The sequence below is a fragment of the Terrapene carolina genome, unplaced genomic scaffold (assembly GCF_002925995.2).
Source record: "Terrapene carolina triunguis isolate 2854851 unplaced genomic scaffold, T_m_triunguis-2.0 Scaffold179, whole genome shotgun sequence".
Classification (NCBI taxonomy): Eukaryota; Metazoa; Chordata; order Testudines; family Emydidae; genus Terrapene; species Terrapene triunguis.
The window spans coordinates 6,245,990-6,272,771 of record NW_020664530.1 but is presented as its reverse complement, the minus strand read 5'-3'; the positions used below and the strand labels follow the sequence as shown (position 1 = coordinate 6,272,771).

Genomic DNA, 26,782 nt, shown 5'->3' with positions numbered 1-26,782 from the left:
GTCTAGGGCCTGGTCTACACTAACACCCCAATTCGATCTAAGGTACGCAACTTCAGCTACGTGAATAACGTAGCTGAAGTCGACATACCTTAGTTCGAATTTACCGCGGTTCAGACGCGGTCCACACGCGGCAGGCAGGCTCCCCCGTCGACTCCGCGGTACTCCTCTCGCTGAGGTGGAGTACCGCAGTCGACGGGGAGCACTTCCTGGTTCGAATTATCGCGTCCAGACCAGACGCGATAAATCGAACCCGGAAGTTCGATTGCCAGCCGTCGAACTACCGCGGTAGTGTAGACATACCCTAGGACAATGAACAAATTAATGACAATACAAGTCATGCAGTATTCAAATAGAAACATGATAGATTAATCTAAGACATTATTTGCTATGAATTCTTCATTCACTTCTGATTATTATTATTATTAAATTTACTGTTGAATTCAGAAGTGAAACACATTTCTCTCTAAATCTTCCCTTCCCATTGTCCCTTACAGACAGAGGTGAAAGTAAGCCAGTACGGTCCGGTTCGCTGTGCCAGACTGGACCGGCTTCTCCGGCTCCTGCGGGGAGCCCCGGGCCTTTAAATCTTGAAAGGCCCTTCCTCTTCCCATTGAGGCCATGCCTCTTCTGGTTTAGGCCACGCTCCCGCTCAGAACTCCGGCGTACCGGTACGTCCTTTAAGTTACTTTCATCCCTGCTTACAGAGAATACATTCTGATTGGTGAGCAAGCTCCCATTGATAAGAGGTGCAGGATCAGGGCCTATATTAGTAATATGGTTCTACTTGGCCTTCTTTGCCACAAGATAAGGTCAGTGGGTTAAACCAATCCTCTATTTCTATTCTTGAACACAAGCCTCCAAGTTCAGGAGCATGCTGGTCACTTGGAATGAGATAACAGACTTTGGGGCACTTACAATTGTTTTAGTTTTATTTATTGTATTTTACATTTTGCCATTAAGGAAAGTGTATTTATTTTCATAATTTATTAAAGCAGTCAGCACAATCTCTAAGTACTGAAAGATATTTTTAAAAAGCCCACGCACATTACTTGTGCAGTAATGTAAACACTCTAAGACCCAATAAATAAATAAATGCCTGAGAAAAGAGATGAGTCTTACAGCAGGCACTAAAGTTTAGCAGACTTGGGATCTAGCAGATAAATGGAGGAACTGAGATTTAAAATTAATCGAACTACAGAGCTTTGTGGAAAATTGGAGGGAATCTAAGAACTAAATCTAAGAACTAAGAACTAAAAACACTGATTAAAATAAAAGCCATAAAATGTAGCAGAAAAGCTAAAGTTCATAGAATCACAGAAATGTAGGGCAGGAAGAGACCTCAGGAGGTTATCAAATCCATCCCACTGTGCTCAAGTAAACCTAGATCATCTCTGACAGGTGTTTGTCCAATCTGTTCTTAAAAATCTCCAATGATGGGGATTCCATAACTTCCCTTGGAAGCCTATTCCAGAGCTTAACTAACCTTATAGTTAGAAAGTTCTTCCTAACACTGAACCTAAATCTCCCTTGCTGCAGATTAAGCCCATTACTTCTTGTCCTACTTTCAGTGGACATGGAGAACAATTTATCACAGTCCTGTTTATAACAGCCCTTAATGTATTTGAAGGCTATTATCAGGTCCCCTTTTCTTCTTTTCTCAAGATTAAATGTGCCCATTTTTTTAACTTTTCCTCATAGGTCAGGTTTTCTAAATCTTTTAATCACTTTTTGCTGCTCTCCTCTGGACTCTTTCCAATTTGTTCACATCTTTCCTAAAGTGTGGCACCCAGAACTGGACACAGTACTCCAGCTGAGGCCTCAGTGGCAAGTAAAGCAGGATACTTACCTCCCGTGTCTTACATACAACACACCTGTCAATAGACCCCAGAATGATATTTGCCTTTTCGCAATTGCTTCACATTGTTGACTCGTATTAAATTTGACTTCACATTGTTGACTCGTCCATTATAATTCCCAGAACCTTTTCAACAATACTATCACCTAGCCACTTATTCCTCCATTTTGTAGCTGAGCGTTTGATTTTTTCCTTCCTACGTGAAGTACTTTGCACTTGTCTTTATTGAATTTCATCTTGTTGAATTCAGACAAATTCTCCAATTTGTCAAGGTTGTTTTGATTTCTAATCCTTTCCTCCAAAGTGCTTGCAAACCGCCCCCCCCCCACACACACACACAGTTTGGTGTCATCCTCAAATTTTACAAGCATACAATTTTACAAGTCATTAAAAAAAGAAGTGAATAGTATCAGACCCAGGACTGACCCCGCACAGGACTCCACAGGATGCACCCTCCCAGCTTGATAGTGAACCACTGATAACCACTTTTTGAGTACAGTCTTTCAATCACTCATGTATCTGCCTTACAGTAATTTATCTAGACTGCATTTCCCTAGTATGCTTATGAGAATGCCATGTGCGACTATGTCAAAAGCCTTCCTAAAAACAAGACATATTACATCTACTGCTTCTCCCTTATCCACTAGGCCAGTAACCCTGTCAAAGAAGAAAATTAGGTGGGTTTGGCATGTTAACTATTCCTTATAACCCAACTCTAGATGCTTATGAACTGATTGTTTAATGATTTGTTCCAGTATTTTTCCAGGTATCGAAGTTAGGCTGACTGGTCTGTAATTCTCCGGGTCTTCTTTGTTCCCCCTTTTAAAGATAGGTATTATGTTTGTCCTGCTCCAGTCCTCTGGGATCTCACCTGTCCTCCATGAGTTCTCGAAGATAATGGCTAACAGTTCCGAGATTGTTTCAGCTAGTTCCTTACATACCCTAGGAATTTTATCAGGTCCTGCCAACTTGAATATATCTAACTCATCTAAATATTCTTTAACCTGTTCTTTCCCTATTTTGGCTTGCTTCCTCCCTCCGCCCCCACCCCGTTGTTCATATTAATTGTGTTGAGTATCTGGTCACCATTAACCTTTGTGGTGAAGACAAAAAAAATAGACGTTAATCCCCTCAGCCTTCTTGATGTCATCAGTTATTAACACCCCTTCCCAACTAAATAGAGGACATACAGTTTCCTTGGTCTTTCTCTTGCTTCTAATGTATTTATAACATCTCTTCCTATTGCCTTTTCTCTCTCTTGCTAGGTGCAACTAATTTTGTGCCTCAGCCTTTCTGATTTTGTCCCTACATGCTTTTGTTATTCTTTTGTACTCTTCCTTAGCAATTCGTCCTTGTTTTCACTTTTTGTAGGAGTTTTTTTTTTTAATTTACAGGTCATTAAAGAGCTCCTGGTGTTGACATATTGGCCTCTTACTATTCTTTCTATCTTTCTTTCGCACCAGAATATTGTCTCCTTGATAAACTGCCAGCTCTCCTGAACCCTTTTAGATCTTAGATTTTCTTCCCATTAGAACTTACCTACCAGTTTCCTGAGTTTGTTAAAGTCTGCTTCTTTGAAGTCCATCATCCTTATTCTGTTGCTCTTACTCATTCCTTTCCTTAGAATCATGCAATCTATAATTTCATGATCATTTTCACCCAAATTGCTTTCCACCTGCAGATTTGCAACTAATTCTTCCCTGTTGGTCAGAATCAAGTTCAAAATGGCTGTCCTCCCGGTTACCTCCTCCACTTTCTGAAACAAAAAGTTGTCCCTGATACATTCCCAGGACTAACTGGACATTTTGTGATTTGCCATATTACTTTCCCAACAGATGTCTGGGTAGTTAAATTCCCCCATTACTACCAGGTCTTGTGTTTTGGATATTTCTGTTATTTGTTCCAGAAATGCCTCCTGATTTGGTGGCCTATAATAGACCTCCCTACCACAACATCACCCCTATTTTTCTCCTTTTAGCTTTACTCAGAGACTTTCAACAGGTCTGCATCTCCCCTCCTTTTGGACCTCAGAACCAGTGTATATATTCTTGATGTACAACATAACATCTCCTCCCTTTTTTCCCGCCTATCCTTCCTGACCAAGCTATACCCTCTATACCAATATTCCAGTCATGAGATTTATCCTACCAAATCTCTGTGATGCAAATTAAGTCATAATCTAGTTTATGTACACATACTTCCAGCTCTTTCTGCTTATTCTCCATACATCTTGCATTGGTGTATGGACATCAAAGTTGTATCGCCTTTTTGTTCGTTGGTTCCCCATTTGGCTTTATTCTAAAGAGCTGATATGAAGGAGAACTAGTAACAGGTGTCACTGTGTACCTCATAGTCCAGGTCCAGGTAATCAAATTCCCCATTGGTTCTGAAATGTTGAATGTGCCTATCCAGTGTTAGATTGATGTTCCTCCCATGACGTTCTATGACAATGGAGTGCCAATGGTGGTCATCCAAGAGGCTGCCTGTCATCACAGATGTGTGACCATAAATTGAGCCATACTGGTTGCTACCTGAGACAGAGAGGATGAGAAGAGCAGCAGATGATTAACTCACACTCAGTGTCATTTAGGAAACATATTTATCTTGCTGTATCATATTTCACAAGAAACATGCTGCATACACCCTACCATTACTGCTGTGAAGTCAAGATCTGTCCATTCAGGAGTTTTTGCCATTAATATATTTAGCTGTCATATACCAAATATCTAATCTGTGAGGTATATAAGTAATTACTGATAACAGAAAATGTTCGATGGAGAATGATAGTAATATCCACTTCTAGTTAGTTATAAACTTGTTTTCAATCAAAGATTTTCTGTGTTTGAGCCCTAGAAAATGAAAAGTTGTCACCTTCACTAAAGTATTTAAACTTTGGGCCAGTTTCCCAGCTTCAGTGGAACTATACTGACTTAGATGAGGACTTGGCCCTCGGGGGTCTGATAACAGAAAAGCTTTAGGCCAGGTCTACACTTGGAAGGGTGTGCAGTTATACCTATACTGACATATTATACCAGCAAAGCACTCCTATTGTGGATGCAGCTTATACCAGAAAAACTGTGCTTTTTGCAGGTAAAGCTTATTCCAGCCCCAGAAGGGAAAGAAGCTATACTGGCAAAAGCACAGTATAACTGTGCTGGTATAACTGCATCTAAACTAGGCACTTCTGATGGCACAGGTATGTTAGTTAGGGATTACACCTCTTCACACCCCTGACTGACATAGGTATATTGGCAAAATATATTAGTGTAGACCTGGTCTTACTGAGCAATAAGGGACGAATAGAACAAATCAGAAAGTTGTGCCACAGTCTTCCATGTTTTGAATGCAGCATAATCTAAATCTATTTATGGAGCTGAAACTTTCTTAGCATTAAACATCACTGGAACTCAGACTTTGAGTCTTTGTAGATCCTTCCCTCCCCTATCTCCTCAGAGTGTATCATCACACCCCAGCCAAGCAAATTTATGGAAGCTATTATATATTATTCAACCTGGCTGATCTGAAAAATATAATGAAACTGAGAAATGAATGGGTTATAATTTCAGTGAAATTTGTTAAAAATAGATTAGTGCTACAGGAAGATGTGCTGTCCTCATCAGCATCTGCCTATATTGTTGATCTTTAGAAAAAGGAGCAGAATAGAAAATGCTAGTGGAAATAATTACTATTCATTTTAAATAATACATGAATAGAATAATTTACTGTTCACATGACTGCAAGAGAAGCAGGCAAAAGTTACATGAAACCTCATTTTAAAGGGCATTTGTTTTAAGAAAAAATGAACCTAGTGCTACATACACACTTTCCTTCTCATATGAGCAAAACTATTTTATTTAATTCAGCCTATAAACCAAACTGCTCATAAGCCTGTAATATCTCTTGCAGAAGGAAAGAGGCAGGACTCGGTAGTAATAAATATATAGATGACTCCTTAATGAGGCAACTGGCTACAGACGGAGCCTGTATCTGACTCTGGCTCTCTAATGCTCAGATTTTATGAACACAGCCTACACTTCTTAGTCTCATCATCTACGGTCTCCTTAAATCCTGCCACAGAATTAGTTATATGATGGATTAGATACTGAATACACAACAAAAGCCAACCTACTAATTTCCCAATCTCAAAGTTAACAAAAAGAATGGGCCCATATGAAAAGTAGCTCCCCAAAGTGGCCCAACAGTCTTCTCACATTGCTTAGGGTATAGGCTCTAGCAACATTGGCACCAGGTTACTGAGATCGGTAAGCTTTCCCGCTCCTCCACACGCACATCTGAAGATCATATCAAACATTCAGGGTGAAATCCTGTTCTACCACTGACTTCAGTAGGGGCAAGATTTCTCTTTAAGCATTTGCATCCCAGATCTGTCACTCTATCTCCCCTCTGGCTATACTTTCTACAAGGCAGTCTTCTTGGACCTCAGCTTGGCATTAGCCCATGGCTTCTCAGTGAGGGCCCCTCATTGTTTTCTCTGCAGCTTCCCAAGTTTTCCTAAATTCACCTGGCCTTTCCCCTGGTGCCGCTGATCAGCTCCCTCTCTCCCACAGCCATTTACTTCTACTGTAAATGAATCTGTGTAAAGCTAACCAGCACCATGTATGCCCTATAACAAGAATAAGATTCTCTTGTCATTTTTGGGAACAGTACATTTCTAGGTGTCATTGTTTTCTGTCGTGCTTCTATTTGTGGTTTCATTTTCATATTATTGACATTTTGCGTAGATAGTAAGACATAATCTACACTCATATAAAAATACTGCATACAGGAAAAAGTTCAGCATTTTCACCAGATGATCTGATTATAAGATACTGCTTAAAACAACAAGCAAAAGAAGAAGAAAAATGGAGAATGGTATCTGAATTTAAATTATGTACCTAAAATGATTTTTAAAGAATAAGCATACCTAGATTTAAATTAAGGACCAGCTTGGCTTTTTTCAGTTCCAGGGTGATATAGTCTCCTTGCTGTCCTTCTCCATGGAAGATGACACCTTCACTTTCAGAGGTTTTAAATTTCAGAGTGATGACATCTTTCAATGTTTTCATTTTCTTGTTCTTGAATCTGTATGGTAACACAGCATGGCCATCAAAATTGATAACATCGGCCCCTAAAGGGAAGAAGTAAATAACATTGTTACTTAGTGATTATATATTACTGTGGCCATTGGAAAAGCAAACATACAATTTGTGGATTACATCTGAGCAGGATAAATGCATGAATGTGATATGAATTATACATATGTTTTCTCTAGGCTATAATTTAATGGATGAATATATAATGCAACAACCAGGTAGGACATGTATTTAATGTTTATTTTTTCATAGGGATATCATAAATTAGACTCAAAGATGCATAACCTACAGGTTTTATTCACACTCCCTTTCATCTCTCTTGAACATGGTGTTGCTCACAAATATTTGCCTACCCAAAGTTGAAAGCAGGAAAGAAGACTTTCCCAGTGGTTGTTAATAGTCTATTTGATGCCTCTTAGAAAATTCACTAGAGATGCATGTATGTGAATTTTTATCAATGAAATAGGACACTGCAAAACTTCCCTAGTAGTAATAAAATCAGACCAGATTCCTTGCAATGTTCATAAATTTTAGGACTAACCTGGAATAGGATCAGGCCTAAAATTCACGCTCCAGTGAAATTACCATATTTTTCTGTTTGTGAACTATCTGCAAATGGATATAAGAATTTGTTTATTAGCATTTGTTTGACAAATTACTTCTGTAAACTATTTTAGCCTATGTTTTCTCATTAACTTTGCTGTAAGAATTCATGTATTTGCTATTCACGATTCACTATTTATATCATGTATCAGAGGGGTAGCCGTGTTAGTCTGAATCTGTAAAAAGCAACAGAGGGTTCTGTGGCACCTTTAAGACTAACAGAAGTATTGGAGCATAAGCTTTCGTGGGTGAATGAAGTGGGCATTCACCCACAAAAGCTTATGCTCCAATACTTCTGTTAGTCTTAAAGGTGCCACAGGACCCTCTGTTGCTATTTATATCATGTGATTGGTCACCTAAATCCTCCTAGATGCAATATGATGTTGCTCCTGAGTCACTAAATGATTGGATGACCTAACATTTGCAAACTCTTTCAATTTCTGCCTGAAATAGAATCTTGCTTTGTCATTAAATTAATTTCTCTTTCTTTCTGAAAAAAAAAAAAAGATTATTTTCCAAACTTTGCTGGCATGAATAATTCTGAATAGCAATCAAAATGGGTATGAATGTGACTGGTTTGACTGAGAATTTGCAAAATATATTCATGAATATTTTTTGCAAATTTCCCCCCAATTTTGATTAAAATATGCATTTACCTACATCCCTTCAAATGCAGCAGTAAATAATCGTACCTATATAACAAACATACAAGTCATTTTATGCTCCAGATGAAATCAGGATGGAGATTTCATCATCTGCAACATTGTGCAATAGCAGTTCTGGATTTTGCCTGCCTCTGTGGGTTGTTCTCTTGGAATTGCTGGCAATATCTTTAAAATACTCACTTGTCCTTAACCATACTGATTGAAGATAATTAAAAACACAAATAATATTCCACCCATTTAGCTCTCTAAAAAAATCTTCAGCAAACAAACAAAAAAACCCAACTACTCACCGTGGGTGAGTAGGCTAGTAAAATTTGTAAAGGCTCCCTTAGAACATTTTGTATATATGTGCATAAATAAGAGTATGTATTACGACCTGAATTCATTAGGACTTTCACGTGCTTTCAGTGAAGCACTTAAGCAATGCTTGTGTCCATTCCTATTCAACATTGGACTTAAGCACCACCTTAAGTGATTTGCTGAACTGGGGCTTTAATTATCAGGAGCCACTTATACATGCTATGTCCATAAGGTGTCCTAGTCACATTCTATAAGTTCCTGATACAGCTTTTGCAGTCAACCTCAGAGCTCTCTGAGTGTAACAGAAAAGCAGGCAGTGTGACGCTCAGTACTTTCTTACTGAAAGCCGAACAGTCAGTGCTACAACAAGTAATGTGCATCTTCTTGCTTAGTGACAGATTAACAAACCATTCTGTCTCTGTTAATTAACATGTTCATCACCAATTAGGATTAAGCCTTGCTGTCATGTTGATTAAATATATATTGATACACCATTTAAGCACCCAGTATACTAAGTGTCCAAAGGTTAAGAGAAACACATAGTACTTCCATCACATAGTATTTTCCCCAAAATAATTAAAGTAACACTTCTGTAGAATTTCACTGCATTGATTCGAAGATTCTTTACACGATGGGTGAAGTTTGTGACACCTATTTTGTGTTGTATTATCCATTTGCTTTTGGGATATCTTTAGTAAGTTTGTACGACATAATACAAATTGGATTATTGTCAGACTCCCAGATGGCATAAATGGTTGTAAACTCTGAAGCTTTACATGTTGAGCAGCTAATGAGATGGTTTTATATATTTCCAACTTTCTTGTTAATGGGTAGAAAATATGATTATAACTGCTAAGGGTTGAAGGAAGGGGTACTACAGTATTTTCATATTAATGGTGCTTAAAAAAATTCCAGCTCTGAATACAATATAGAAAGCTAAAGAAAAGAAAGCTACAATATAGAAAGCTAAAGAAAATACAATATAGAAAGCTAAACAGGTTTTGTCACTCTACCTTAAAAATGATGCACACATTTTAAGTCTGTGTGCTGTAAAGAAAACAAAAATAATAAAGTGATTGTTGGTTGCAGACCAGCAGCTGATGAGTTTATTTCAGAGGCTATTTGAGATCAAAATGTAATGCAATCTACCTTAAGCACCTTTGCTATAGGCTCAATTCAATGCCAACTGATGTCAATGGAAAGACTGTAACTGATGTCAGTGGATGCCTGACTGGGCTGTATATGAGCTGGAAACGAACCATAGTTACCCTATGGCTTGAAACAACTCTTAAACCACTTTTCTACACATCCATCCATTCTATACATTACCATCCATTCTACACAGCCTGGCCAGAGACTGCAGAGTACTCCACATATTTGAGCAGAATCTTTATATCTGTTCCTCTCCCCATAGAGGAGAAAAAGGAGCTGGGATGTATAGATTCTGCAGAGAAGCCTCCTTATGCCTCAGCCAGCTCCCCCCTTTCCATCCTCCCTCTCAGCTCAGTTGTCAAATAAAGTGATATTAAGTGTCAAGGTGCACCCATAATGCATTTCCTTCTTCCATTGGTCCTATATCAGAGGTTCTCAACTGGGGGTCCCTGGCCCACTGAGGGGCTGCGAGCCATTTCAGGGTGTCTGCCAAGCAGGGCCACTGGGAGCCCTGAGCCCTAGAGCCCGTCAGCTGAAGCTTGGAGTCCTGAACCCCGTCACCCTGTGGGGCAGAAGCCAAAGCCACCCACTCTGGGCTAAAGCCCTGATCTCCAGCACAGCCCTCCCCGGGGCAGAAGCCTCAAGCCCAGGCACCCTGAGCCATGGCAGAAGCCACCCCATGGGGCTGAAACCCGAGCCCCAAGTCCTGGCAGAAGCTGCCCTGAGCCCCAGTGTCCCCAGCCCCAGCTGAAGCTGCCCTATTGGAAAGTGGGACAGCCCCCGGCCCCAATGTCCCTAGCCCCAAGCTTCCCCTCCACCCCAAACAGCAGAAGCCCCAAGTCCCCTGCCCTGTGGAGAAAAAGCTATGAGCCTCCCATCCCATGGGAGACCAAGACTGACACGACGATGCTATCTTGCTTGTGGAAAAGCCATAGAATTTCAACCCCACTCTCCAAGGTCTTCAAGATGGTGGCTACACTATGGGACTGTATGTTTCATGGCAGAAGCCCAAGGTCCAGAACCTCAGAGCTGGGCCACCAGAAACTCTGATACAGGTAGGGCAGAGTACTGTGATAGCAGTGATGAGTTCATCTACTTATGCTGCAAGCAGAGTTTAAATGGTCACAGCAAACTGGACGTTTTGATTAATAGGTCTCGCTGCGTCCTGCATGAAGGCAATGTCTTGCTTATGGATGCAAAAAAATCTTTGTGCTGAGACAAAGTTTAGGATCTATCAAACCCATGTACAACCTGAATTGCAATACAGGTTAGAAACCTGCCCTCCCTTATAGGCAAGTTTGAAGAAGCTAGAGACATTCCATATCCACTGTCAGTGCCAAATCCTGAGCATAAAGTGGTTTGAATTTGTTTAAATGTCATAATCTCAGATTTCTGGCCTTCCTTCAATCACTCATATTCAAAAGCAGTGTTGCACAATCTTTGTACATATCGCCAAGAGTGACAAAAACACCCCAGCACAACATGCACTCAAACTCTCCATCAATGCACAAAAGGGTGCATGTCCTGATCCTACTTGGTGCCACCCGTGGGGTTCACAGGATTTAACCATATCTGGAAACTTCACTACATGATGCCTGGGGCAACGCCACCAACCATGATCACTCTGGCTAGTGCAACAGTCCTCAGTAGACTATGAGTTTTTGAGGATGATACTTACATTTGACTGCAGTATAGCCACCTATGGTATAAGGCTAGTGCACATCAACTGAGACTGCGCTAACATTTATTACAAACATCCTTCTTCCTTTATAAAACATGCCTTGCAATACAAATTCATTGTAATTAAGGCTGTCAAGCGATTTAAAAAACTAATTGCGGTTAATTGTGTGATTAATCAAACTGTTAAACAATAATAGAATACCATTTATTTAAATAGTTTTTGATGTTTTCTACATTTTCAAATATATTGATTTCAATTACAACACATACTACAAAGTGTAGAGTGCTCACTTTATATTTATTTGTATTATAAGTATTTGCACTGTAAAAAAACAAAAGAAATAGTATTTTTCAATTCACCTAAAACAAGTACTGTAGTGCAATCTCTTCATCATGAAATTTGAACTTACAAATGTAGAATTATGTACACAAAAAACTGCATTAAAAATAAAACAATGTAAAATTTTAGAGCTAGCAAATCCACTCAGTCCTACTTCTTGTTCAGCCAATTGCTCAGACAAAAAAGTTTGTTTACATTTGCAGGAGATAATGGTGCCTGCTTCTTGTTTAAAATGTCACCTGAAAATGAGACCGGTTGTTCACATGGCACTGTTGTAGTCGGCGTCGCAAGATATTTACATGAGAAATATGCTAAAGATTCATATGTCCCTTGATGCTTCAACCACCATTCCAGAATGCATGCATCCATGCTGATGACGGGTTCTGCTCGATAACAGTCCAAAGCTGTGTGGACTGATGCATGTTCATTTTCATTATCTGAGTCAGATGCCACCAGCAGAAGGTTGATTTTCTTTTTTGGTGATTCAAGTTCTGTAGTTTCCACACTGGAGTGTTGCTCTTTAAAGAATTCTGAAAGCGTGCTCTACACCTTGTCCCTCTCAGATTTTGAAAGGCACGTCAGATTCTTAAACCTTGGGTCAAGTGCTGTGGCTATCTTTAGAAATCTCACATTGGTATCTTTGCATTTTGTGAAATCTGCAGTGAAAGTGTTCTTAGAATGAACAACATGTGCTGGGTCATCATCTGAGACTACTATAACATGAAATATATGGCAGAATGTGGGTAAAACAGAGCAGAGACATACAATTCTCCCCCAAGGAGTACAGTCACAAATTTAATTAATGCATTACTTCTTTAATGAGCGTCATCAGCATGGAAGCATGTCCTCTGGAATGGTGGCCGAAGCATGAAGGGGCATATGAATGTTTAGCGTATCTGGCACATAAATATCTTGCAATGCTGGCTACAAAAGTGCCATGCAATTGCCTGTTCTCACTTTCTGGTGACACTGTAAATAAGAAGAGGGCAGCATTATCTCCTGTAAATATAAACAAACTTGTCTGTCTTGGTGATTGGCTGAAAAAGAAGTAGGACTGAATGGACTTGTAGGCTCTAAAGTTTTACATTTTTTTGTTTCTGAGTGTAGTAACGTAACAAAAACCATCTACATTTATAAGTTGCACTTTCACGACAAAGAGATACTTTATTTGCTCTACAGTATTTGTACGAGGTGAACTGAAAAATACTATTTCTTTTATCATTTTTACAGTGCAAATATAAAAAATAACATACACTGATTTCAACTGCAACACAGAATATATATGAAATTGTAGACAAAAATCCAAAACATTTAATAAATTTCAATTGTTATTCTATTAACAGTCTGATTAAAATTGCGATTAATCATGATTAATTTTTTTAATCACCCTAACCCTAACTTTTTTAATCACGATTAATTTTTTGAGTTAATCGCGTGAGTTAACTCAGATTAATTGACAGCCCTAATTGTAATACATAGTCATTGATTTCTAAGTTCAGCCAAAACTATCATCCTGGTCTTGTTCTTATAAATTATAAATTCTAAAGTATGGATTAGTTCATAAATAAATGTAAAGTCCAAATTTGCTAGTTGCAATGTAAGGAGCCCACTAGAACTCAAACAAGAGATAGGAGGGGGAATACTTTGCAATTTGTACATAAAATGTAGAATATTATGGCACCCTTGAAAATCTTCAGTCAGCAAAGAAGTAAATAAAAACAGGTCATCATGTCAGATTGGCTACAGAGCTCCCTATAATAACTCTTGCTTGTTTTTAAAACATTAAATTGCCAACAGATCCAAGTGCTTGTTTCTAAGTAGAGTTATATCTACAATTTTCTTGAGAATTCCACATCTAATAAGCAATTTTGGAAAACCATCATGAAATCTATTTGTAGAAAATCCATGTGGAAACCACATTTATTCAGTTCTGAAAATCCAAGAGAGGAACAATTTAGATTTTCACATCCAACACACTTCTTTTTGCTCTACTGAGAATGGCTCAATTCGTTTTAACCACTTAGCCTGTATTAAATGTATTCTTATCCACAGAAAATATTAACCATATGTAACAGTCTTGAGTAAATGTCACGTACATTGAATGGCAAAAAAATAAATAAAAATCATGGCCATTACAAGTTGAAAGACATTCATTTCTAATATACTATAAAGAATGTCCCTTAAACAATGCCATGAATTCTCCTGCATGTATCTTTGTTAGATCTGTTTCTTGCTGTTATAGTACGCTACATGAGCTGCATTATTTTATCCTTGAGGCTTGTGTGTACCTCCCATTAATGTCTGCAGCAGTTACATTTGAGCATCAAGGATCTGATCCATTATCAATTGAAGGCAATGGGAATCCTTCCACTGACTTCAATGGGCTTTTTGGATTAAACCCCAGATCTCACCCAATTTACAAAGAATTGAAACTAAGTAAAATTTTTCAACAACATATTGAAAAAAATAAGCTATTATATCTATGATGTAGGAAAATATGCCTATATCTTCACTAGAAACGCTGTAGTGCTTCTGTGCAGACACTCACTACCGAGGTACTATAGTATCTATAGAAACCAGACAGCAAGCACTGTGTTGTTTAGCGCTTAATTGTTTGAGCTGCCCCACCCACCCAACTCCTCCCCAAGACCTCATCTGAAATAATTATGAAACATTAATCAGGAAAAAACAAATTACTAGAAAAATATCTTATATCATATATAAGATCATATTATATCTTATACATTAAAAATACTATGTTAACCTTTTGAATATCTTATGGATTCATGATATTGTGTCCATAAAGAGACAGGTATCCTTGTATACATGTACAGATCCTGCAACTACTTAGTTTAGCTTTATTTACGAGTAGACCCATTGATCACTCGCATTAGTAAAATTAAGTTGTGTGCAAGTGTCTGCAGGACCTGGACCCTTGTTATCATATGTTTTGCAAAATCATTCGATAATAATAAAACACAGTCGTAATTTTCTGCTTAGTAGTATTCTCTTCAGCAGTGCTATGCTGGGAGGACCCACATGGTCTTGGATAATTCAGTGCCCTGCAGATTACACAGTAATTCTGTTTAAGAGCTCCAGTATGTAGAACTGTGGTAATAATCTGTGTTCCTTATGTGGTGACGGTTGACTATTTAATGTTAGGATAATTACCATGACATGGTAGCTTATTTAGACACTACTACCATATGATTCCTATAATTAAAATGTAAAGATATGATTCTTTCTGTCCTAAGGCCTGGTCTACACTAGGCTTTTATGTCGAATTTAGCGCCGTTATATCGAATTAACCCTGCACCCGTCCACACCAGGAAGCCATTTAGTTCGACATAGAGCTCTCTTTAAATCGATTTCTGTAATCCTCCGCAACGAGAGGAGTAGCGCTAAATTCGAAATGGCCATATCGAATTAGGCTAGGTGTGGATGGAAATCGACGCTAATAGCTCCGGGAGCTATCCCACAGTGCACCACTCTGTTGACGCTCTGGACAGCAGTCCGAGCTCGGATGCTCTGACCAGCCACACCCCGGGAAAATTTGAATTCCTTTTCCTGTCTGGGCAGTTTGAAGCGCAGTTTCTGTTTGGACACCGTGGCGAGCTCAGCAGCAGTGGCAGCAGTGGCAACGATGCAGAGCTCTCCAGCAGAGATGGCCGTGCAATCCAATAGAAAGAGGGCCCCAGCATGGACGGATCGGGAAGTCTTGGATCTCATCGCTGTGTGGGGAGATGAGTCCGTGCTTTCCGAGCTGCGCTCCAAAAGACGGAATGCAAAGACCTATGAGAAGATCTCTAAAGCCATGGCAGAGAGAGGCTACAGCCGGGATGCAACGCAGTGCCGCGTGAAAATCAAGGAGCTGAGACAAGGCTACCAGAAGACCAAAGAGGCAAACGGACGCTCTGGATCCCAGCCCCACAGATCCCGTTTCTACGAGGCACTGCATTCCATCCTAGGTGCGGCCGCCACCACTACCCCACCCCTGACCGTGGACTCTGAGGATGGGATATTGTCCGCGGCCGGTTCCTCCAACATGTTAGCGGACGGGGAAGATGAAGAAGGAGATGAGGAGGACGAGGCAGTCGACAGCGCTGGCACCGCTGATTTCCCCGACAGCCAGGAGCTCTTCATCACCCTGACAGAGATCCCCTACCAACCGTCCCCCGCCGTTACCCCAGACACAGATTCAGGGGAAGGATCAAGCAGTAAGTGTTTTAAATATCTAAACATTTATTTACAACATAACTGGCATATTTAAAATATTAACAGTAGCTAAAGTGCTTTAAAACATGTAAACATTTATTTGCAACAAAACAGGAAGATTGAAAATATTAACAGTGGGTAAAGTGCTTCAAAACATGTAAACAGGAAAGTCAAACAAAAGGGGAATCAGTGCAAAGTGTGTCATGATTAGTCTGTCTTTGGGCGCCTCAATATATAGTCCGAACCATTTTCAAAAAATTGCACAATGTCCGCTTCATGATTATAGTGCCCAAAACCCTGCAGTCATTTGTCCCTCCAAGGGCACCTAAGCCAAGAACTGGTCAATGTAACCGGGGATAGAGGCGACATCCTCCGGGGAGATCTCCTCATACACCTCCTGCAGGTATTTTTCCAGCCTCATCAGCAGGTTCCTGGGCAGGGAGAGCTTATTAGGCCCCCCGTGGTAGGACACGTTTCCCTGCCACAACGCCAGCAGGTACTCCGGGATCATGGCCTTGCAGAGCAGCGCAGCAAATGGCCCCGGTTTCTGCAGGCTGTCCCGGAGCATCTTCTCCTTCTGGCTCTCCGAGACCTTCAGGAGGGTGATGTCTGGCATGACTCCCTGCTGTGAATTAGGTAGGGGAAAGTTAGTATTGGGACTGCTTGCCCGTCCCTTTACAGAACTGCAACCGCCGGTTTACAGCCACGCGGTTTACAGCCGCGAAGGGGTGGGACAGGGCCAGAGTTCATGCTTGCAGGATTGCTGCCAGCAGAGACTCGCATTGCTTTCTATGTGAAAGGAGGCCAGTGCCACTCTTAAAGTTTTAAGCGGCCACAAGTCTACGGCTTACCATGTTTGCCAGCTAGACAAAGTCCGGTGTCCAGCCCTGCTCCTCAGCTCGCCACAGCAAGACCGCAGGCACGGTAGGCGAGGGCCGAAAATTCGACCTTGTCCTCAGTGCGCGTGTGATAGGTGCTCTGCATGGTCTTGTTCACAGAGAAAGACTATGTTCTCTGTTCACAGATACATTGCTCTGTCTCAGGAATTCACTCCCTTTTTCCAATTCCCACAGCCACATCTGCCCAGAGGCTAGCGCACATTAGGAGGAGGAAGAAGAGGACACGGGAAGACATGTTTGCTGAACTAATGGGATGCTCCCGAGCACAGGCAGCCCAGCAGACACAGTGGAGGGAGAACTTGTCCCAAATGCACCGGGCAAACATTGAACGGGAGGAGAGGTGGCGACAGGAGGACAGGCAGGCTACTCAAACGCTGCTTGGACTAATGAGGGAGCAAACGGACACGCTCCGCCGCCTTGTGGATGTTCTGCAGGACCGGAGGCAGGAGGAGAGAGCCCCGCTGCAGTCTCTCTGTAACTGCCCTGCCCCGCCACCAAGTCCCATACCCCCCTCACCCAAAGTCCAAACACGGAGGGGTGGAAGGGGCCGTGAAAAATTTCACTCCACCCCTGCGGACTGCTCTACCACTAGAAGGCTCTCATTCCCCAAAATTTGAAAAGTCCTTTCCTACCCGCCTCACACAAGACCCCGTCCAAGTTTCACCCCCCCGTTCCATGTGCGGTTGTTAATAAAGAATACGTTTCTGTTCATTTCTGTTTCCATCCTCTTCTTTTGGAGGGGAGTCTGTCTGAAGGGGGGGAAGGGGCTTGGTCATTGGACAGGACAGTCACCTTTAGCAGGGGGCAGGTGCAGCAGCAGGGCACATATACAGTGCAGTGACTAGTTATCCTGGTCAGTCTGGGAGGTGGTTTTCATGTTCTGTGTGGTGGGGGGGGTGGTGTTGCTCTGTGACTTGGTGGCGGGGGAGGGCAGTTACAGATCTTATGCAGCGGTCCTTACCCTGGATCACAGAGCCGCGCAGCAGGGGATCTGTAACCCTCCTCCCCCTGCAAGACAGTCACATAGCCGACACATACACGCAGTCCCGGCCAGGAGGGCTGGCAGGCTCCGTTGAAACAACCAGTCCACCACCGCGGAGCCTGTCATTCCTGGAGTTTAGAAGCATCATTTGCATCACAACACTAAACCCGCCCCCCGCCACAGTCTGCGTCCCAGGTTTAAAACATTCCCGCGAAAACAGCAATAAAGACAATGGTGTCCATTAACAAAACAGAACAGATTTTATTTTTTGGGAAGGGGGTGAAGGGGGTATGTGATTGGAGAGGATAGTCGACGGCAACTGGGTAAAGAAACGGGGGCAAGTTCTGCTTCTGTGTCCACAAACTTAAAAGTCACTGGGTACCCTGCTCAGCCTTGAAACTGGCTTTCAAAGCCTCCCGGATGCACAGCGCGTCCCGCTGGGCTCTTCTAATCGCCCGGCTGTCTGGCTGGGCGTAATCAGCAGCCAGGCTATTTGCCTCAACCTCCCACCCCGCCATAAAGGTCTCCCCCTTGCTCTCACACAGATTGTGGAGCACACAGCAAGCTGCAATAACGATGGGGATATTGGTTTCGCTGAGATCACAGCGAGTGAGTAAGCTTCTCCATCACCCCTTGAGATGGCCAAAAGCACACTCCACCACCATTCTGCACTTGCTCAGCCGGTAGTTGAAGAGTTCTTTTTCAGTGTCCAGGGCGCCAGTATAGGGCTTCATGAGCCAGGGCATTAGCGGGTAGGCTGGGTCCCCGAGGATCACTGTAGGCATCTCCACATCCCCAACAGTTATCTTGTGGTCCGGGAAGTAAATACCTTCCTGCAGCCGTCTAAACAGACCAGAGTTCCTGAACACGCGAGCGTCATGAACCTTGCCCGGCCATCCGACGTAGATGTTTGTAAACCGTCCCCGATGGTCCACCAGTGCTTGCAGCACCATTGAAAAGTAGCCCTTTCGGTTGATGTACTGGCTGGCCTGGTGGCCCGGTCCCAGGATAGGGATGTGAGTCCCATCTATAGCCCCACCGCAGTTTGGGAATCCCATCGCGGCGAAGCCATCTATGATGGCCTGCGCGTTTCCCAGGGTCACTACCTTTGACAGCAGTACCTTGACGATTGCCTTGGCTACTTGCAGGACAACAACCCCCACGGTAGATTTGCCCACGCCAAAGTGGTTCGCGACTGACCGGTAGCTGTCCGGCGTTGCAAGCTTCCAGAGGGCTATGGCCACTCGCTTCTGGACAGTCAGGGCTGCTCGCATGCGGGTGTCCTTGCGCTTCAGGGCAGGGGACAGCAAGTCACAAAGTTCCAGGAAAGTCCCCTTCCGCATGCGAAAGTTTCGCAGCCACTGGGATTCATCCCAGACCTGAAGCACTATGCGGTCCCACCAGTCCGTGCTTGTTTCCCGGGCCCAGAATCGCCGTTCAACAAAATCCACATGCCCCATTGCCACCGTGATGTCCTGGGCGCTGGGGCTCGTGGTTTCTGACAGCTCTGTGCTACTCTCCGACTTCAGGCCCTCACGGCGGTGCCGTAGCCTCCTCGCCTGATTTCTCTGCATCTGCCTCAGGGAAAGGTGTATGACAAGCTGCGAGGCGTTGAGAACGGCCACAACTGCAGCGATGGTCGCAGCGGGATCCATGATCGCAGTGCTGTGGCGTCCGCGCTGTCACTGATCTAAAAGTGCGCGAACTGATTTCCCGCCGGCGCTTTCAGGGAGGGAGGGAGGGCGGTAGTGACTGACGGATGACGACAGTTACCCAAAAGCACCCTCGCCACATTTTTTTACCCAGAAGGCATTGGGGGCTCGACCCAGAATTCCAATGGGCAGCGGGGACTGCGGGAACTGTGGGATAGCTGCCCACAGTGCACTGCTTCCAATGTCGATGCTTTCCCTGGTAGTGTGGACTGACAAAGTCGAATTACTGTCCTTAGTGTGGACACACACGTTCGACTTTCTAATATCGATTGCACATATTCGATTTAACTAAAATCGAACTACTCTCGTAGTGTAGACATACCCTAAGTCACTGAAGTACTGACCCTGGCATCACAGAGATCTTCTTAATCCACCAGGCTACAGAGAGTGTGGACCTCCCCTCTGTTCAATGAAGTCTCATTGCTCTGAGAGACTACTCTTGTAATATTAAACAAGGATACTAATTTTCATAAATCTTTAATTAAGGAAATTACAGTGCTGAAGCCTTAAAAATTATACCTTTCTTGTACGAGATTTCCTGACTTGCGTGGAGTATTCTATTAAATAACATTGTGGGCTTCTTAAAAAAATGATTCCCACTTTCGGCGGGATAGGTAGAGTTTTTAGCCTTTATACCATTGTAAGTCAATAGAGCCACCTCAAGCTATAGCCACCTATTCCTCTAGCTAATAGTTCCACCATATTCAAATTCCTCCCAATAGGTATGAAGTCATGAAGCCTACCAGATGTGAAGGGGAGGAGACCTAACATACATGAACCCCACCCTTAGCCTCTGAGACACTCATTGTGCATTTATCAATTGTGTGATTTTATTATCATCCTCCTTGTCCCGCCTGCCCAAATGTCATCTGTTTATGACACTCATTCGTTGTGTCTTCCTAAATTTAGGGCAGCTACCACATTCTTGTGAGACATATAGAACTATCTTTGATGTTAAAAAAATATTAATTAATTAAGAATAATAAACCAGCATTAAAGCCTCAGAACTTCAAATAGCAATTTATTTACTTTTTTCATGGGAGGGACCCAAATCTACAGATAATGTCAAAATCTCTAAGACTTCCAAGCTCCCATTTATAAAACATAACCGAAACACTGAAATCTGTAGTTTAAATATAATTGCTTAGCTACTATGGTGACAGGCATGAAAGAAAAATCTAAGAATGATATATCAGATGCAATAGAACAAAAACCGATGACACTAAAGCGGAGTAGCAATGAGACATATTTTTGCAATGAAGTGTACATCCTGACACAAACAATACCGGAATTACTCATTGTAACGTTAAAATATGGGCCTAGATTTTCAAAATGACTAGCAATTTTTGGGGGGCCCAACTTGACACATTTTGGATAAGACACTACACTGGGACTGACACACAGCCAACATGACAGCATGTTGGCAGTGTATGTCTGCACTACGAGCTCATGTAGATATACTCGCACTAGCTCTCATCTGAGCTAGTGCGCTAAAAATAGTAGTGTAGCTGTGGTAAAATGGGCACCTATAGCGGCAACCTGGGCTTGTTGTCCTGACTATGTACTCACGGGGTTCAAGTAGGTTTGTATTGCTGCTGCTGCCACCTGGGCACCTATGTCTACACTATTTTTAGCATACTATCTCAGAGTGCAAGTATGAGTATTTTAAGCTAGCTAGCGTGAGTATGTCTACGCGAGCTGGGAATCACACCCTAGCTCATAGTGTAGATCAGGGGTTCTCAAGATTCATTGCATCGTGACCCCCTTCTGACAACAAAAATAACTACACAACCCCAGAAGCGGGGAGCAAAGCCTGAGTCCGCCCGAGCCCTGCTGCCCCGAGGGGGTGGGGGGTCAATGCCCAAGCCCCACCACCCGGAGCCAAAGCCCAAGCTCCACTGCCCTGGGCTGGTGGGCTCAAGCCCAAGGGCTTCAGCCTGTAACCTGAGGCGGGCGGCCTGTAACCTGAGCCCTGCCACACAGGGCTGAAGCCCTTGGGCTTCGACTTCAGCCCTGGATTGTGAGGCTTGAGCTTTGTCTCCGGGCGGTAGGGCTTGGGCCCCACCAAGTCTAGCGCCAGTCCTGGCAACCCCATTAAAACGAGGTTGCGATCCACTTTGGGTTCCCGACCTACAGTTTGAGAACTGCTGGTGTAGTGCATGCACGACCTTTGGATCAATTTCAACTAATAGTTACAGATGCATCTCTACACCACATTGCAGTGGGGAAAATGAGTAAGTCAAAAGTAAGCAGTAAGCATAAGTAAGCAGTCAATAGAACCTTTTATATATTTTTTCACAATGAGACAGAAAAGTAGAGTCAAAGTGTTTGAACATTGCCTGCAGGTCTAAAAAAACAGTCAGCATGATTGCACTGTAATTTACAGCGGTAGAGCCAACAGTGATGATCCTATGTTTTCTGAGAGCAAGGTGTCTGACATGCAGAAGAGAAGCCGCTGCCGCCACACACACACACACACACACACACACTTATGTATACAACTTTATGTTGAGGAAGCGTGAGGTGAAGGAAAATTAATTTTGTTGAGCTTCTGCTGCCTTGCTCAGCTTCCTCAGTTTGAATATGGTCATATTTGCTTTTGAATCTAAAACAAAGTGATTTAAATGATTGAAGAAAAAACATTACATTTGCTATGTGTGTGGGTTTTTTTTCTTTTTCCCCTCCCCTCCACTCCAACACACACTGTATCCTGGTATAATTTATAAGGCATATAACAGCACCCAGGCTGCTCAGAACATTTTATTAAGGTCTATTTTTATCTTGAGTTTTGAATAACAGGTATAAACTACATTCTCACATTTTATACATTAATCAGAAACCCACAAAAATAGCTACTGCAGGGTTACATTCTGTGGGGGTGTTGAGCACTTCCTGAAAAATTCTGAGTTCCCCTAATATTCACTGAAGATATGCTTAGAGCACTCAGCACCTTGCAGGATTATTCAATATTTTTGCAAGAATAGGCCTTTAGCGCTCATTTTCCATTTAATTATTATTATTTGCATGATAGCAGAGCACAAAGATTATCTGCTTTCACCAACTGATGCTCAGTCCAGCTACTATTAGTTGGCAGATTTCATGAAGAAGTCAGATGAGGAGTGGGTCTCCAGGACAGAATTAATGAGGAGATGTTAGAGTCTTTATAGATGAGTTCTGGTAGGATACAAAAGGTGCAGCATCGGAGACAGAATAGAGATGTTGGAGGGAGAAGCCAGTATATAAATACAGACTGAGATTTTAAAATAATGCACACCTAAAGTTAGGCTCCTAGATCCATATTTAAGCACTTACATAAGTAATGTGATTTTCAAAAGTGCTGAGCACTAGAGATGGTTGAACATTTTCCATTGAAGCCAGTTTTTCAATGGACATTTGGGTTCACAATTAAATGAATATTTTTGTGCAAAGTTTCTGCTTTCTGAGGAATTTTTTTTTATTGAAAATCAAATGCATGAAAACTGAAAAGTTTTCAGATTTTGGCTGAAAACTGACATATTTTGAGTTGGATATGCCAGACAACATCTCCCATGTTGCACCATGGTCCTCCCCCTCACCAAGAGGTGAGACTGTGGAGTATCACGTGAGATGTAGTTCATCCAGGAGACCCTGCCCATAGAGGAGAATGGGAGTACGAACCGCCCAGATTACACCTCCCATGAAGCACTTCAGAATCAAACTATTTCAGTTTTCAGTTGAAATAGTTAGGGTTTTAATTTTTCACTAAAAAGCCAAAATTTTCTGTGGAAACACAACAAAACATTTTGCAGACACCTTTACTGTGCCTCCAGGAGTTACTACAGTATATAACTATTGAACTTCCCTTTACTTAACAAATATTGTTGGTGTGCCTCCTCACTTTTGAAAATCAGGCCCATGTAATTACGTGTCTAAAGCCCAAAATCAGCAAAAACTTTATGTGCTTAAATCCCATTGAATCCCATGGGATTAGACAGTGTATTAAAACATTAATGTATCTAATAATTGGATGGAATTTATAGTTTACTGTTTATAGCTGCATGAAAACAGAAAGAAACATGGCTTTATTCTTGACCTATAGCACATTCTTTCAGAATTTGGATCTCTTACTTCTGTTTGTGCTAATTCCACACAACTCTGCATTCAAAATGTTATATAATTTCACCAAGACACTTTGTTTAATGCTTGAGTCTAGACTTGAAGACTATTCAGCATTAAAGTTCAAATTGTCCCTTCCTCCTCACACTCTACTAATTCTCTATAGCATCGTCTTCAAATATTGCCTGCATGGAACTTGGATTTTAATGTAATGTTCAAAGGAAACAAGTTATATCATATGTTATATTGGTTCAGAATATGACATACAGGTTTAACCCTGAAGTCCTTACTAAATTTAACTCAGTTAAAACTCACATTGACATCATTGGAACATCAGGATTTGATGCTAGAAAATCATCTTGAGCTAGTCTGTTTGTGAGCTCGTGTCAGTAAACATTTACTCACACAAGTAGTTTCATTGAAGTGTAATTGCTCATTGACGTGATTAAAGCTGCTCCATCTGGCCCACTCTGTATAAGAGATTCACAGTGCTGATTGGTGAGATGTATTTCACCATTAACAAATATGTTATCTTCCCTTTCCAATTCCTTTAGCAATACTTCTTTTACGGGCCTTCTACTGCTGCTGCTGCTACTGCCTTGCTGAACCAACTTACTTTAGAAACATCATCTTCAAGAGGTAGCACATCACTGTTTTTAGACATTATATTTAATTAGCGGTGGCTGTTTTTGAGTCAATATTGGGAGAACCTTTACTATACAGGACCCTGGAATGCCAGGTCTATGAGGAAGCTCACCTTCATTCTCATGCCCCCAAATTAGATAGGCACAACTAACCTGTGTTTAGCACAGCATAGGAAAAGCAGATCAATGGAACTGGAGCTGGGTGAATAATTCAAAATTAATAATTCAGTCAGTTGATTTCCCCTTTCCTTTTCAAGCACTCAATATGCTAAAAAGAATGATTTTTCTCTAGTTTATTCATTATTCAATATTACTGATTAATTACAATAACATATCTTGATCTGTAGCTGGCCTTCTGCTAACTGGAAGTGTCAGATCTTCTGGGCATGCACCAAGTCTACCTATGCGTCTGTATCATGTCTAGCACAGTGTCGCCCTCATCCTAATTAGGGACTTTGGGTGCGTCTGTAATATACATAAATAAATAAATACATAATATTTAGATTAAACCCTTTATAATAACGTTGTTTGAGGTGCAGAGGGATGAAGAGACTTCACTATTAAAGGCCTCCTCTGTGGCACACACTCAGTAGGTAAGAAAAAGTGCAATGCAAATTAACCATAAACTGAGTAAGTTGGGGACTTTAAATGTTCAGGTGAAAACAAACAAACAAAAACAAAAAGTGCTAAAAGGAAAGTGTAAACTTCTCCATTATCAAATCATGGCATTTACTTTTGATATGATGTACGTTACATAACACTGATCTGTCAGGGCTCCGGAGTCACTACATTCAGTTAACAAGGAATGTCAGCTAGAATGTTTATTTTAAAGTCCCGTATCACTTCTCAACCTTATGGAAGTAAACTTGGTAAGATTCATTGGAGTTCAAGATCAAGGGGAAATGTCTTGACTGTCACATGAAAATGCTTCCTTAAGGGTTGGGGAAATACAAGTTAAATCTGCCAAATGGAGAAGTCAGATTCAATTAGTCAAGAAATGACACAGCCTTTGGTTTACCAGTTTTACGTGCCTGGGAGGCTCAAAATATAGTAAAAATATACCTGTCTCCAAGAGGGAAAAGGTCTACAGAAATCCATTAGATCCCCCCTGCCTCCTCCCCAACTTGCAGGCTGCGTCATAGCATAGTAACTTTACATTTTGATAAGGAAGCCTAAGTTCGCTTGATTAGTTAGCACTACTGGACAAAAAAATATTTGCAAAGTGTTTGAAACATTTTTTCCATCAACTGTCAAATTAGTCCAGGATATTTTTAGCTGGTCTAATTCTACTCATCAAATATATTACACACTAATGATTTTCAACAATTAGAAAATAATCTATTCATTTTTATTATTCAACCAACTGCACAAGTCAGTGATATTCCCTAGACTACACAATCTTGTCACCTGACAGTGAGCCAAATCTTACAGTCCTTACTCAGAGTATACTCCCATTATCTTTAATGAGTAAGTCCCCCAGGATTTGGTGTAAGGGTCTGAGGGTGCAATTCTAGAATCCAGGGCTGTGGGGGTTCTGGATCACTGACAAGCCCTCCTCATCACCAAGGAAGATGAGCAAAGCAGCATCTTGCTGGTCATCTGGAAGGTCTATCTGGGTGTTCTATCTGAACACCCAAGACCTGTGGCCACCTGATTGGCTCACACCTGCTACTTAAGCCAGGAAGCAAACCAGGTGGGCTGTGTAAGCAATTATACAGACTTCCTGTTGCTGCCACATTTGACTCTGCTCTTCCTTCCCTCCTGATACAACTCTGTTCCTGATTCCTACTCTGTGCCTTATTCTTGCCTCTCTTTAGCTACTGCCTTTTCACCTTGTTCTTGGCCATTGGCTACCAATCCTGGCTCTGAATTCTGACACTGACTTTGGCCCAACCCTTTGCTCTGGTATTTGGTACATCATCCTGGGTCCTATCTTCAGCTTTGATTCCTGGTCCTGACTCTGGTTTCAGCCCTCTGCCTCTGCTACAGTTGACTCCAGATTTGATCCCTGCTTCCATTCTGACATGGAGGCCTGCTTTGCCCACTGGACATGACTCCTGCTCTAACCACAAGGAAAAACCATCTACATTCCAGTTCCCAACATTCACTCCAATTCAAATGAGAATTTAAGTGGATTTTTGTATGCAACTCCCTCCAAATTCATTAGACACTGGGTTTTAAAACAATCATTGACGGCTACAGATAAAAAGGTGAGGAAATGTTTTTGCCTCTAGACATGTGCTAAACCAAGGGCTTTGTGCTAGAATGAATCTGTCAGCAGTAAAAGTAAATCCCTCTTTTTATGGAATCACTTTTCAATACGTCTTGGGTTAACACCAGAAATGTAGGTACATTCCTAACAGCCATTACCTGGTTCCTGCTGTGCAGAGTGAACCAAATAAGTAAAATAAATACAGCATAACTTTGTCTAAATTTATTTCCTAAGCCAAAATATATGGTGTTTTGAATATACAATCTGAGTATTGTATATAAAATCTAACATATTGTTACACACACGCGCACACACACACACACACACACACAATA

At 41.7% G+C, this 26,782-nt stretch overlaps 1 protein-coding gene across 1 annotated transcript in view; it reads right to left on the bottom strand.

Annotated features, from left to right (window-relative positions):
- The window catches only part of LOC112113482 (contactin-associated protein-like 2), a 1,103,244-nt gene that overhangs the window by 848,058 nt on the left and 228,404 nt on the right, over window positions 1-26,782 (bottom strand). The window contains exons 5-6 of the mRNA XM_029912066.1: window positions 6,780-6,983; window positions 4,202-4,386 (exon numbers count right to left, since the gene is read on the bottom strand). Of these exons, the coding sequence (XP_029767926.1) occupies window positions 4,202-4,386; window positions 6,780-6,983 (389 nt within the window). The remainder of the gene's footprint in view (window positions 1-4,201; window positions 4,387-6,779; window positions 6,984-26,782) is intronic.